At 38.7% G+C, this 15,089-nt stretch overlaps 1 protein-coding gene across 4 annotated transcripts in view; it reads right to left on the minus strand.

Annotated features, from left to right (window-relative positions):
• Nucleotides 1–7,918, minus strand: part of MTF2 (metal response element binding transcription factor 2) — a 61,599-nt gene extending 53,681 nt beyond the window's left edge. For all 4 annotated transcript variants that reach the window (XM_006830958.1, XM_006830959.1, XM_006830957.1 and 1 more), the window contains exon 1: nucleotides 7,634–7,918. Coding sequence is in view for 2 of the 4 variants with exons in the window: in XM_006830957.1 (XP_006831020.1) it covers nucleotides 7,634–7,638 (5 nt within the window). In the remaining 2 variants the exon portion in view is untranslated. The remainder of the gene's footprint in view (nucleotides 1–7,633) is intronic.
• Nucleotides 7,919–15,089: the final 7,171 nt, after the last annotated feature.

Genomic DNA, 15,089 nt, shown 5'->3' on the forward strand with positions numbered 1-15,089 from the left:
ATTTTCCCAACTAAAGGTGTTCATTTTGAAATCCTGGTGTGGCACTGCGGGTTAATATGCTGGACCACAAGGTTGGTTTGAACCACAAGATCGGCAGTTCAAGCTCATTATCTGCTCCTCAGAAACCCTACACAAGGTCACTATGAGTTGGAACTGACTGAAAGGCACTTAACCACAACAAGACGGTCATCTAGCCTCTGCTTAAACACATTCTTCATATAATAATTAATTACCTTCCACAAATCATTTAACAGTCCACAAAGTTCCCAGACTACCAAGGTTCCATTTACTTTACCAATGACTAAGTATTTTAAACATGAGTGTGATGGAAACAGTGCCAATAAGATTTTTCAAGTATGAAAAATATGGCCTATTATTAACCTTTTTTGGAAACCCCAAACAGAGTTGCTATGAGTTGGAACCAACTGGACAGCACTAACAATAGGTCTTGGCGTCAGTGCTTTTTGAGCTTTACTTGGTGGTTCTAGAACATTACCTAGCATGAATTCTAAACCATCCTAAAAATACCAACAAGGACCAGCATTTTTCATACTTTGACAGTGCTTTATTTCCCCTAAACATTTGACCGAGTTCAGTAAGGCTTTCATCTTAATATGAAGGGGCTTCATAAAGTTTGTATAACAAGCACAATGTTCAATGTCTACTTTTGTGAAAAATGTTTGGGATTTTAAAAGTTCAAGAGCAGCCATCTAACATCTAACTACTGGTCTCTCCAAGTGTGGAGGAAAGAAGAGTAATGCAAACTGATGATACCTGGAATCAATCACTCCTAACTGTTTTGAAAGGTATCATATTAACCGGTTCTGGATAGAGTGGGAGAAAATGTGGGGGAAAAAAAAACCTCAAAAAAATATAATAAAAAGATTACTGGTCAGAAAGACATTGGAGGTACAGTCTCTCTTCAGATATGGAACTGAACCTCACCCTCATGGCTCAATTTTCAGCCAAGCAGTAGAGAGGTAAAAGGGAGGCTAACAACACTGGTGAGGTGTGCACACCATGGAATGGTCAAGATCAAAACCACAGCATTTTTACCCAAGGACAAAATTCACAAGGGCTGGGAGAAAAAGTGGAATGGAAATAAAAATTACAGTGAGGAATGGGGTAACTGATATCATATGAAAGGGACTGCAATCACTGAAATGAAACGAAGTACACAATATAAACCTGATGATCTGCTCTGTAAACCATTTAATTTACAATAAAAAGTTTAAAACAAAAAACAGAAAGTCCAACAATTGCTGTTGTTGCTAAGTACTATCAAAGTGGTTCTGACTCGTAACAACCCTCTCTAGAGTTTCTGAGGAGCAGCTGGTGAGTTTCAACAGCCAACCTTGAAGTTCAAACTGACCTTGTGGTGGAGTGCTTATCCTACAGCTCCCCTGTCCAATAACAGAAGAAACAAAAACAGTTTGTGGAAAAAATTTTTCAATTCCATTTTCCCCTGAACTTTTTGAAGTCTACCTTGTATATTGCAAACTCAATAAAGAACATAGTAATTTGGTCAACATGTTTGAAACTATAATTATGAATATAGGAAAATAATTATTCTTTCTGTATTAGACATAATCTGGAAAGGAAGGTCGTACAGGCTTTTAGAACATCAAGCAGAAGCTTATCCATTGGGGCATATAGCTCTCTTGAGCCATATAACTCTTTTTGAAAAGAAATTTTGTAAATTAATAATCTACAACTATATAATATACCTCATTTATAAAAAGCTTTCTCTCATATTTTATTTCTTGATTCTCCTGGCAATACTGTGAATAACACAGGCAGATATCACCCCAATTACTCGGGTAAAGAACTAAGGCAGTTGCAGAGCTAAGTAGATCCAATTAGGCCAAAACCTTCTGAGGGTCTACGTTAGGATTTTCCATGAGATCACTGTGCTCACTCCTCCCTGACTAAAAAGTTGTGGGAGCTATTTCTGCAATATAAACTTCATTAGCAAAGGCAGGTAAAAACAGAAACTCATCTTTAACTTTTTGTTTTTTTTCACCTGGCTGACTGAATCACAAAAAACTCTTGTTCTTGTTACAGCTGCAGTTCAAACTCACCAGTCACTTCTCAGAAACACTGTACAGGGTCGCTGTGAATTGAAATAGATTTGATGGCACTTAACAACAATTAACCAATTTTTGTTTTTTAATCAAACACTGTATTTTGAGATAGTAGATACACAAGAAATTGGAAGAATTAACAAAGTCATTGTGTCCTTTTAACCTAGTTTTCCCCAATAGCAGCATTTTGCAAAACTACAAAATACCATAACCCGAATATTAAAATAAGATAGAAATATCACCACAAGGATCCCTCCTAATACCCTGTTTCCCTAATTTTTAAATCCTCATCCTAGGCTACACTTGGAACTGTTCAGTTTTGTTTTATTAGAGCTGTCTTCACAAACCACTTAAACAACAACAAAAAAAAACTTTGTATTACACAAAGTATTTGTCAGAAATGTCATAACACAAAGGAAGAGTAAGTTATTACTACACAAATAACCCTGGAAGAATATGATTTTGAAGCTAAGACTGCAGTTCCACCTTTATGAAACAATTTTTGTTTAACTGATACACATATATGAAATGTTGGCAATAGTAATCTAAGGTATGACCAACACACTTCTTGGGAACGGGAATAATTGAGAAAGACATGACAAGGGTTATGAATTACACAGGCCACCAGAATTGTAATTATCCTAGATTAAGCAATGGTTTCTTAGATACCACAAGCACAAGTACCAAAAGAAAAAAATATATATAAATGAAACTTGATCAAAATTTAAAACTTTTGTTCTTTAAAGAACACCATCATGAAAGTTAAAACAAAAGAATGGAAGAAAATAATTATAAACCATATACCTGATAAGAAACTTTATTCCAGAATATATAAAGAACTCTTACAACTTTATAAAAAGACAATGCAATTAAAAATGGGTGAAGGATCTGAATAGACAGTTCTCCAAAGAAGATAAACAAATGGCCAGTAAGCATATGAAAAGGTGCTCAACATTATTAGCCAGGTATATGCAAATCAAAAGTACAATGAGATACCACTTCATACCCACCAGGATAGCTATAATAAAACTGACAAAAATTGATTAAGTGTTGATGAGGATATAAGGAACCCTGATGGTGCTGTAGGACTGCTAACCACAAGGGTCAGTGGTTCAAATCCACCAGCTGCTACACAGGAGAAAGATGAAGCTGTCTGCTCCTGTAAAGATTTAGTTTTAGAAACTCTGTACAGGATCATGCATGAGTCGGAAATGACTTCATTGCAGTGGGTATGTTGAGGACGCAGAGAAATGAGAATACTCATATAGTACATATGTTAGTGAAATTGTAAAATGATGCAACCACTTTGGAAATATCTGGCTGTTACTCATAGTTAAACATCAAGTTCCCATCCTGGTGTGGCGCTGTGGGTTAATGCGCGTGATGGCAAAGTCAGTTTTAACTGCAAGGTCGGCGGTTCAAGGTCGCCAGCTGTTCCTTGGAAACTCTATACAGGGTTGCTGTGGGTTAGAACAGACTCGACGACACTTAACAGCAGCAAAACAGAAGGCCACCACTAAGAAATTCCAGTCCTAGATGGTCACATAATAAAATACAGTACACACAAACTCTGTACATGAATATTCAGACATATTCATAATAACCAAAAGTGTAAACAAATAAAATATGGATTTCTGGTGTGGTGCTGTGGGTTAATGCACTGGAATACAAGGTTGGTTTGAACAAGGTCAGTGATTCAAGCTTACCAGCCGCTCCTGAGAAATCCTATACAGGGTCGCTAGGATTCGGAGCCTCCTTGACAGCATTAACAACAACAACAACAACAAAGGTGGAAAGTGTTCTGAAATTAAATAGTGGCAATGGTTGCACAACACTGTGAATATTAAATTATACACACCATAAAAGCATACACATGAATTATATATGTGCAAGTATGGCATGTAACTTATAACCTTAAAGTTGTTATTTTAAACTAACAATTAAAATGTATGTATTTCAGTAATTTTTACTTTAAAAAAACACAAAACTTTTAAAAAGTAAAACCAATGGTGAAGAGAAGGTAGTGGACAGAAGTATAGATGAAACAAGAACGACAGCACATTAAAGCTAGGTGACGGATACGTAACAGTTGATTATACTATTCTGTTCACTTTGTACATGTTTTGAAATTTTCATTAATAAAAACTGCCTTTTAAATTTAGTGTGCAAAAATAACTATTTTTTACATAACAAAGTAATCTTAACATTCATTTTTTTTGTTGGTGGTGGCTTCTGATACAGAAAGCAGAATCTTATATGTACCAGAGAAGCTGCAACCTTCATTATTCATTTGCATTGTTATACAAAACAGGAGCCCTAATAGAAGACATGAAATACAGAAAGTGAACTTGAACTTGCTCAGTTCTATAGCAGTTCCTGATCTTTTGAGTCACTGTGGTTTCCATGACTAATGGACAATTTCTAATTCATGGATGATACTATCTGAATATGTCCAATCTCATCTGATCTTGGAAGCTAAGCACAATTGGGCCTGGTTAGTACTTGGATGGGAGACCACCTAGGAATACCAGGTGCTGGAATATTTTGGAGTCCTGATGTGGTGCTGTGGGCTAACGTGCTACACTGCAGTCAGTTTGAACCACAAGGTTGGTAGTTCAAGCTCACCAGCCACTCCTCAAAAACCCTATACACGGTTGCTATGGGTCAGAACTGACTCAAAGACACTTAACAACAACAAACAACATAATTCCCAAGGAGTCTTGGCATAGCAGTGTAGGATAAGCAATGGACTGCTAATCACAAGGTCAGTGGTTCAAACTCACCAGCCACTCATTGGAAATAGTATATAGGGTTGCTAAGAGTCACTTAACATAATCTCTAATCTCCAATACAGTATCCATGTTGCTGTTGCTATTAAAATGCCGTGGAGTAAGTTCCAACTCAAAGCAACCCTATATAGGGTTTCTAAGGAGCAGTTGGTGGGTATGAACCACTGACTTTGCAGGTAGCAGTTCAGTGCTTATCCTACAGTGCAATACCAGGGCTCCACAGTATGTTAAAGAATCAAATTGTAAATTCAGTTCTCAGTCACACTAGTCTCATTTCAAGTGTTCAAAAGCCATATGTAGCTACTGACTACCATACTGATCAGAGCAGATACCCAACACTACCATCACTGTAAAAACTACTACTGGAAATCATGGCTTTAAAACATATGAAGAAATTACCATATTCTAAGTTTAGGGTTGCTACTCTGTTGTTTTTGTTGTTAAATGTTGTCAAGTCAATTCTGACTCATAGAGACCCTGTATATGGTTTCCAAGGAGTGGCTGGTGAATTTGAACCACCGAACTTGAGGTTCAAACTGACCTTGCGGTCCAGGTCTAGTGCATTATGCCACAGCACCACACCAGGACTTCTAGCCCTGTATTCTTCTACAATAAACAAATTATTCTAAACAATAAAAAAATACAGCATTAAAATGTTAATCAAGAAATTTTTCATGGGAGTTGAGACGAATTCAAACAGCAGTCAGGTTTTACTTTCAGAACCACCAAAGCTACAAGGTGTTTGCCACAGCAACTCCAGAGACAAATTTCCCCATATGTAAAAATAGATCATCACGATACCACAGTTTCCTCAAGTCAGATGTAACGATTATGCTGAAACATGAATTAAAAAAAAGAAATAGGGCCATTATGACTAACAACTTTGGTTATTCAGTCATTTGGCAGTAAATTATACTTTCAGTCAAAACTCTAATGAAAAGGTATATATTCATAATCCATGACATTAAGGTTTACTACCCATAACAAAATACAGAATAAAATTCCTTTCCTAACAGATCTTTGAAGCCACAGACATAATTTTATGCTATTATTCAACATATTTAGTTTCATCTCAAAGAAAGTTTAACTAAATGATTACTATAGTTCTATATTACTAGATCTAAAATTGGTAATTTCCATTAGCTCATTAACATTGGCATACTTATGAATATACAGTATCAGGAAACAGGTGCATTCTTAATTCAAATATCTTAAACCATTTTTAGCACTTAAAAAAATGAAGGTGAGCAAACATTAAGATTATTAATTTAAATACATTTTAAAATCTAAGAATCTAAAGAACAAAAAATGTCACCTTGTTCCCTTTTATGTTATAATTCCAAATACTTGGAATGTAAATAATATTCCAAATAAAAAGTGGAATAATGTTAACAAATTTAAGATAAACTCTTTACTGCCAAAATTACTAAATAACTAGAGCTGTTAGTCAAAGTGACTCCATTTAAATCATTCTCAAAACGTTTGAAAAGATCATCTAGTAGTTTTAGTACATTTTATTTTACCCACATCAAATACTTTGAAATTCCACTGTCTTTGCAATCCACTGCCAAGAAAAAGACCTTTTCACGAGAGAATGAAAACATGAAGTTGAAACCAGCCTGTAGGCAAGGTATACAAGAGGATCATATGGAACCAATCTGAAGGAGAAAGTTACTACCGGAGCATGTGGAGTCAAGTTAAATCTGGCACTATTACTATATTCCTAGTTTTGTCCTGACCTCACAGGATGCTTTCCTCCACAGTATGTACAGGCCTACCTAGATTTTCATATTTGAACTGGTAGTAGATAGGTTCTATCATTAAGCAAAGTTTACCTTCTTAAACAATAGAATAACATTCTAAGCCCTTTTTCCCATTGTTCAGCCTTCAGTTAGTAAAATCAGCCTGATAAATCCATCTGTTCCCTCTAATTGCTTCCAAAGAAAAACTCTAGCAACCAACCAACACCAGACTGTAAAACAGAGTTCTGGCACTCCGAAAATAATGCTAAGAAATCTTGGCAACGAGTTAAACCATAATTATTTCAGTTGTAAAACTGAATGAATATGGCTAGATTTAATTAAGCCTAAGAAATACCTTTGATTTGTTGAGCTCCAAATATAAGGTACCTCTCCCAGCATCTTGTATTTGCCTTCCCACCGCCTCTTCCTTGGAGCTTGCAAGGTTTGCTCCGAGGCTCCACTGCAATGTTCCCCTTATCCTGGTACTCCCCCGAGCCCTTGGACTCTACCTCTATACTCCAATTCCACACAATTTCACTACTCTACACTCCCAATTGCTACTTCCCCTAACGCCCCCTAAGGTCCCAGAGGCAGCCCCTTCATTAGGCTCCCCACATCTTCCCCAGCCCCCATTTCCTAGCGGCTCCTCCCCTCGATTCCCCACCCCCTCGTCACCAGGTTCATCCTGCCCCTCCAACCGTCTCCCGCCCCCAGGTTCCTTCCTGCCCCTCGAAACACAGCTTCCCCGTCTGAACGTTTCATCCAGCGACTCCAGAACCGACTCCTCCAACGCCCCACTCGCTCCTTCAGTCCCTATTTTCTCCAACACCCAACTGACTACTCCTTTTCCATCCCCTCTTTTCAACATATATACACAAAAACAAGGCACCCAAAAACACACTGGCACCCCACCCCCACCTCAAGCCTCCATCTTTCTCTTTTATACTTGCTTCCTTTCTTCCTCTTTTCCCCCAACTCCTCCTCCGAAAGCACAGGTCCCCGGGCCAAGGTCTCTCACCTCATTCGGTCACTTCAGTGGTGCCAACTGCTTCATACAGGAAAAAACAACCAATCACGTCCCCCTGGGCGCTTCCCCTGCGAGTCCGAGCACCCGCCCCACCAGGGACCCCGCACAGACGTACGCACAAACCGAAGTGCTAGGGACAAGAGTAAAGGTAGAGTAGGCGTTTGTATACCAGCCTCAAACACAACCCACTTCAATACAGCCCGTCGCCATTTTGGTTTCCCGCGGACTGCCGGTGCATTCTGGGAGCGCGGAGAGACTCCGGTGCCGAATGGCAGCTCTCCAGGGCCACGGGGAGGCGGGGACTGTGCGATGAGCGCGGAAGAACACCACGTCCCGCGGTCATAGTTAGAAATGAACAAAGAAGGACTCTTTAATAGCGCTGTGACAACGAAGTCCTTCCGCTGCCGGCGCTAACACAATTGTGAGCGCTGCGCTCCTGGCACTGGGTTCACCTAAACTGATTCTGTTTTTGGGGAGAGAATTCTGCCAAACTTCACTATACACATTCTTTTCCTCAAAAATGGGATCGTGTTCTGCATCTTTTACTGTGCCAATTTTCTTTCCGTGGAGACAACCTTAGCTAAAGCACTTTTCTTCTATCTTTACCCTGAGGCCTGCTGTTCGAATTTTCTTCAATTGGGAAGGAAACCCAGAATCTCAAATTTTGTTCAAGGATTATCTGTTTCCCTCCAAATTTATTATCAAGATCTGTTTATATGGAAGATTTTTGGCCTTTTCCCCCCTGACGATGAAAGATTTTTCTATGTTCCTACTTTGCAGTCCTACCTAATCGTAGTGACATTTGAGAATAATCCCAAGCAAAGTGGTTATTTTAGGAAAACATAACTTTTTTATACTAGAACAGACCCTTTGCCTGCCCAATACACTGGTACCGACGGGGATCCCAAGTGACAAATTGAGAGTGCATGCTTGTCTCTGACTTAAAACCTTAAGCTTAAAACCCAGCTCTTTTAGTTGCAGCCTTTGTTAACTTTGTCAAAAAATTTTTAAATGTTTATATTTTTGTCTCAAATATGTAGTAAGGAGCACTGGTAGATGGTTAAAGCGCTTCTATTCTATCTGCTAGGTCGGTGGTTTTAAAATCAATAGCGAATCCCTCGCAATCTGCTCTAGGAAAGATTAAGTGCTGTCAAGTGGGTTCCCGCTCATCCTATATAAGGTTTCTGAGGAACAGCTTGTGGGTTTGAACTGTTCACTTTGCATTAGTACTCCAGTGCTTATCCTACAGCGCAACACCAGTGAAGATTGTTGTTGTCGTTGTTGCAACCGGTGAACTTGAACCATTGACCTTGCGGTTCAAAGAGATTTTGCAGTCCAGCGCCTTAACCCACAGCGCCACACCCGTGAAGATTACAGTTTAGGAAACCATATGGGGCAGCTCTGTTCTGTCCTGATGGTCTCTCAATGAGTTAAAATCGACACCACAGCACACAACAAAAACATTATTTCAGTCATAGGGGTGTTGTTACTTGCTGTCTAGTCGGTTCTGACTCATAGCAAGCCTGTATAGGGTTTCCAAGGAGCGGCTGGTGTGTTTAACCCACCGACCTTGTGGCTAGCAAGCCAGTGTTTATCCTATAGAGCCACGCCAGGACTCCAGTCACAGGGATAATGAATACCATTTTTTTTCCTATGAAAAATTACCTCTTATGGCCTTAACTTACTTTGTTCATATTTCAAAAGGGGCCCCTTCAGCCTATGATCTCAGAATTTAACTACTAATCCATATTTATTTGTATCAACACCATTCAAGGTTTTAAATATTTTGTCAAACCCTTCCTCTCTTTTGCTCCTCTTCATAGTCCTACTCTTTGAAATATTGTTATATTAAATATTATTATAAAAATATTATTATAGTCTCATTGTATCTGCTACCTATCAAAATTGATTTTCTTGGAATTTTATTATAATACAGTTTCTCTTAAATTTGTCTTCAGTGTCATTTTACATTTTTGGTTGAGGAAAGCTTTGAATTAAAAAAAGTAAATGTAATCCAAATTTTAAAAATTTCAAAACAAGTGTAATTGCTGTGCTGCTAAACCTATTCATAGAATGTCCGTTTTAGAAAATATTTGCTCTAAGTTCTCAATGTTTCCGTCAAGTAGTCATTAAATATCAACTTCATCATCAGTGATTCAATACCTCAAAGGCAGTCATTTCAATCTCAAATTCTAATAGTTTTCCACATACATGACATAAAATGTTATTAAGTGCCATCAAGTCGGTTCCGACCCATAGCGACCCTGTACAGGATTTCCGAGGCTGTAAATCTTTACAGAAGCAGAAAGCCTCATGTTTCTCCCGCAGAACCACTGGTAGTATCCAATTGCTGACCTTGAGGTTAGCAGCCCAACTGGTAACAACTACGCTTCCAGAGCTCCTTATGACATACAATATACCTTCTGTAATTTTCACTTACTGAACGAACTTTTAGTCTCCTTAGTTTCAGAAAAACACTCTAATGCCTTATCCATCAGAGAAGTCAACGTTGCCTTTATCAGAATGACAGAAAAGCAAAAAAGGGGGAAAGTTTATTGTTTTTCTATGCAAACATCTGAATGTGACGGTGCAATCAATTTTTTAAGAAAAGCAGGTGCACCATTACTGAACATTTTGATGAAAGATTCTATAGAAAAATCCTGATCAAAAGGGGGGAAATGCAGATCAAAATTTCAAATTCTCATAGAATGCTGACTTTCTGGAGCTATGGGGGAGCTGGATGAACCGCTGAACTATTGCCCTGAGATACAGTCTTTAAAACTAAACCAAAAATATTTACTGAAGTCTTCTTAAAACCAAACCATTGTTGTTGTTGTTGTTGTTAAGTGCTGTCAAGTTGGTTCTGACCCATAACAACCCTATATAGGGTTTCTGAGAAGTGGCTGATGAGCTTGAATCATCAACCTTGCAGTTCAAACCGACATCTCACTCTAGTGCATTAACCCACAGTGCCACAGCTGGACTCCAAAGCCAAACAATAGCTTAGCTTAATTAATTTTTCTTTAAAAAAAAAAAAAAAAAAAAAAAGCCAGCCTAGAGCAGTATGCCTTTTGGTGACTCAAAAACTCCGATAGAAAAGTTAGAGGATGGATTTACAGCAAGTTTTGCCAGTGCAGCACCTCAGCAACTTCTCTGCCATTCAATGAGTCACCATCAAACTATCTCCATTAGAGTATGCACCTCAGCCTAGGGGAAGGTATGTTCTTGGGCACTCTATCTATATCAGCCAGTGAGGGTAGTGACTATGCCTTATATCTGCCATTCCTTTATAGTTCTCTTTACTCTTGCTAACTAATCTCATCAATCCAGGAGTCCAATGAATGAGTAGGTATTCTCATATTTACTTATATCTAGAGGGACTTATTTATATTCAGACGGGCTCCTGGTGTGACACTACAGGATAAGCACTGGACTGTGTACCATGAGGTTGGCAGTTCAAACCCAGCAGCCGCTCCTCGTAAATCCTATGTAGGGTTGCTATGAGTCAGAACTGACTCGATGAATGTAAAAACAACAGAGGGACTTTTTATTGACTTATATTAATGGCTAACATTTGTTGAATGTTTACAATGTGACAGAACCTTTTCTAAGCGTATTAACTTACTTAATCCTTGCAACTCTGTGAGATAAAAATACCTTTATTTTCAGGTGAGAAAACTGAGGTCCAAAGAGTTTAATTGGACATTGTTTATGTCAAACAGTGATATAATGAATGCCAGTGTCAGGACCCAGTTTAAATCGAGAATATATACCAATGTACTAAACTAGGAATCCTGGTATGGTGCTATAGGGTAAGCACTGAACTGCTAATTGAAAAGCTGAGCGTTCAAACCCACTAGACGCGCCTCAGAAACCATATGCAGGCTCTCTATGAGTCAGAACCGACTTGACAGCACTTAACAATAACAACATACTAAACTGAAAGTCAACAACCTAAATATAAATGTATTTGCTACATTGTCCATTAAGAGGTCTTCTTCAATTCAACTAAATATTAACTAAATCCCAAGATGATCAGAGTCCACACTAAGCATCAATTTAATAAAAAGAGGTAAAGGATGGGAAGCTTGCCGTTAGGGAAAAACATACATCATACATTACTATTCTGAACGAATAACTCTCAAAAGAGTTTATACAGCAGTCCACACAACTGCCCAGGATCTATTTTATTTTATTTCCTCAGTGAAACATTAGCAGCAAGGAAATGAGACTTGTATTTGGCATGTATGGGACTCACACTGGCTCATAAGCCCTCTTGTCTGTCAGGAACTAATATCTCTGTAACAACTCCACAGGCATAGCTTTTAAGTACTCCAAAAGGGGCATGCCAGTTAAAAGAAGCATCGCTCTCATAAAAGCTAATATTTATAATTCATCTATAATTCCTCCCATTCCAAATACAATTGACAAATCAGTGGTCATTTTTACCATGAGCAATGTTGCCTAGTAACATAGTTGACAATTTAGTACTTTTATAAGGTTACCAAGGGAACAGAGCTAGAGAGTTAATCAAGGATCAACTTTTCATGCAGAAGAAAATGGCCTTGTTAATCGTTTACCCACAATAAAAAACCATAATATTTTAGAAATAAAAATATTTTTTCCATTTACTTTGAAATTTGTATGCACATAAATACTGAGGCTTTATTTCATCACAGTCATAATAACTGCATTCATATCAAATGTTTGAAAACTGGAAACAGAATCTTTCTAAAAATCTCATTACCAATGTTATATTGTTTATTTCCTTCCATGTTTTTATTTTAAAAGTACAATTCCATCAAATAATTATTTTTTGTATCAATAAATAATTTATTATGTATTTTTGCCAATTTCCCAGACTTTATGCTCCCCCCTCTGTTATACATTTTTTTTTTTTTTGCGGGGGGGATGTATACAGAAACACTCAGGGGGATGTATACAGAAACAACCAAAGGGCACATTCTGCAAAACTGCCTCCTGGCTGCCAGCACACAGCCTTTCTCTTTCCATGAGTCTAGAGTCCTCAGCTGCTCCCTCTCTACATGCCATCGTCTCTGCCTCCATCTCTGGTGTTGTGGCTTCTCTGGATACGGTTCCACTTTCCGCTCGTGCTTTTCTACCTTGACGGTCCTAGGGTACTCTGTAAGAGTTACTCCTCTCATTTTGTTACAAAACTTCTATACCTTTATAGCTGTGACAGTCGCAATTAGTCATGATAACAATTACTCGCTGTTGAGTCATAAGATTCTTATCCCCATCTCTTTTCACCAGACTCTCAAGATGAATACTATTCAGTGGGGATTCCACCTTCCTCTGTAGACTCTGAAACTAAACTCCCTCTTGAAAACTTGTAAGCCAGTCACTTCGTGCCTTTATAGCCCCCCCATTTTAGGTAGCCAATATCTAAGTTGCCATTCCCTGTCAACCCTATATACAGAGGGGATAGGATTGATCTTTGATGTGAAGACTCCTTCCCTCTCAGTTGGTATTTTTAGCTACTACATCCACAAGTATAGGTCAAGTTCATCAAATTGTAGCCATTTATACTTGTTTCCTTTATCAAAAAAAAAAAATTTTTTTTTTAAATCTCCCACTAGTCGAGTTCTAATCATCAAGCCATCAAAGCTAGGTCAAGTGGGTACTATCTACAAATTTGGGTGTTCTTGTGTGTCTCCCCTTATTTCATATCAGCTGGACGCTTTGCTCTCAGCTATAGCCTCCTTGGCTATGTCTTTGTCCATGGGCTCAGGTGTCCCCAGGTCTTACCACACTTCGGACTAACCAGCCCTTCATCTTCTCTCTCTCATCTCCAGGTTGACGGGAGGCTATGGACATGGTCGAACTCAGCTCATTTCTTCATTGCTGCCTTTCCGCCACTAACACTCACCAGCAGACCAACGTGGTTGGTAGCAAGCTTACATGTGTTCCCTTGAGTTTCAGTCTTGGAGAGGAGTTTGTCCTGAAGGGACTTGATCACTCGCCTTGATGGCTTCCAGGAGAACGGCTTACTTGTTCTTATAGTGGCCAATCAGATTGCCATCTTTGTTTTGGATAGTTCCTGATGGTCTTTCTTTCAAGAAGTGTCTTCTGTTCCTCTAGCTGTTCCAGGCTGGTCTGCTTATCCTTTCAAGTGGGAATGTCCCACCTTAGAAGGTTCTGGATGGGGCTCAGGATTCCACTTAAGGTTCTATATACTACAATAGCTCTGCAGTAAGCCTATTTGACTGGGCAAGTTCTAAAAATCCTGTTAGGTATTCCAATCCGTTATAGGCTGAATTTGGGGTTACAAAGCTTTCTCTAATCATGTTTCTCGATATTTGTTTCTATCCCACTCAAGTGTCTATTTTATAGTAGTAGGCAAGGGAAAGCAATAATCACAAAACAGTCAAACATCTTAACATTATTTCTCCTCTTTTACCCATGCAGACTATGCCTCGATCCATGTATCACAGAGCCCTGTTGTTCCAAGGTTGAGCATATATCACAATTTACTTCTGTCCTATTTGGCCCATGCAAACCTGCCTCAGTGTTCCCCTATCTACCTTGTTCTTCCATTCCCCTTCCCCTTCTTGTGTATTGCTCTCCCTAACTCCCGAACTATGGTGTTTCTATCCTGTGCTCTACTGTCCTACCTCTCCCCCAACATCCCTAAACCAACAAAGAATTTTTTTTTTTTTTCTTTTTAGTGTGGGTATATTTTCTTAAGCATTTCAATAATGGTCTTATGCAATGTTTGTCATTTTGTGACTGACTGATTTCACTCAGCATAATGTCCTCAAGGTTTGTCCATGTTATGCGGTGGCTCGCAGCTTCCTTGTTATTTTTCAATGTAGCATAATATTTGATTGTGTGTACAAACCAAGTTTGTTTATCCATTCTTCCATTAATGGGCACTTAGGCTGTCCCCATCTTTTTGAAATTGTGACTAGTGCTGCTATGAACACTGATATGCATGTATCTACTTGTATAATGGTTTGTATTTCTTGTGGATTTATATCAAGTAGAGGAATTGCTGTATCATATGGTATTTCTATTTCTAACTTTCTGAGGAAGTGCCATACTGTTTTTCAAAGTGGTTGGGCCATTTTGCATTCCCACCAGCAATGTAGGAGGGTTCCAGTCTCTCCACACCCTCGCCAGCATTTATTGTCCTCTGCTTTTTGAACTTCACTGTTATTGCTGGTGTGAGATGCTCTCTCATTGTTGTTTTGATTTGCATCCATGCAAGTAAAGTTTTACTAAAGGTAATACAGAAAACGGCTGCAAACATACATTGATAGAAAACCTCCAGAGGTTCAAGCTGGATTCAGAAGAGGCTGTGGAAAGAGGGATATCATTGCTGATGTCCGATGGATCTTGGCTGAAAGCAGAGAATGCCAGAAAGATGTTTACCTGTGCTTTATTGACTATGCAAAGGCTTTTGATTGTGTGGATCATGACAAGC

This window comes from Chrysochloris asiatica, unplaced genomic scaffold (assembly GCF_000296735.1).
Source record: "Chrysochloris asiatica unplaced genomic scaffold, ChrAsi1.0 scaffold00002, whole genome shotgun sequence".
Lineage (NCBI taxonomy): Eukaryota > Metazoa > Chordata > Mammalia > Afrosoricida > Chrysochloridae > Chrysochloris > Chrysochloris asiatica.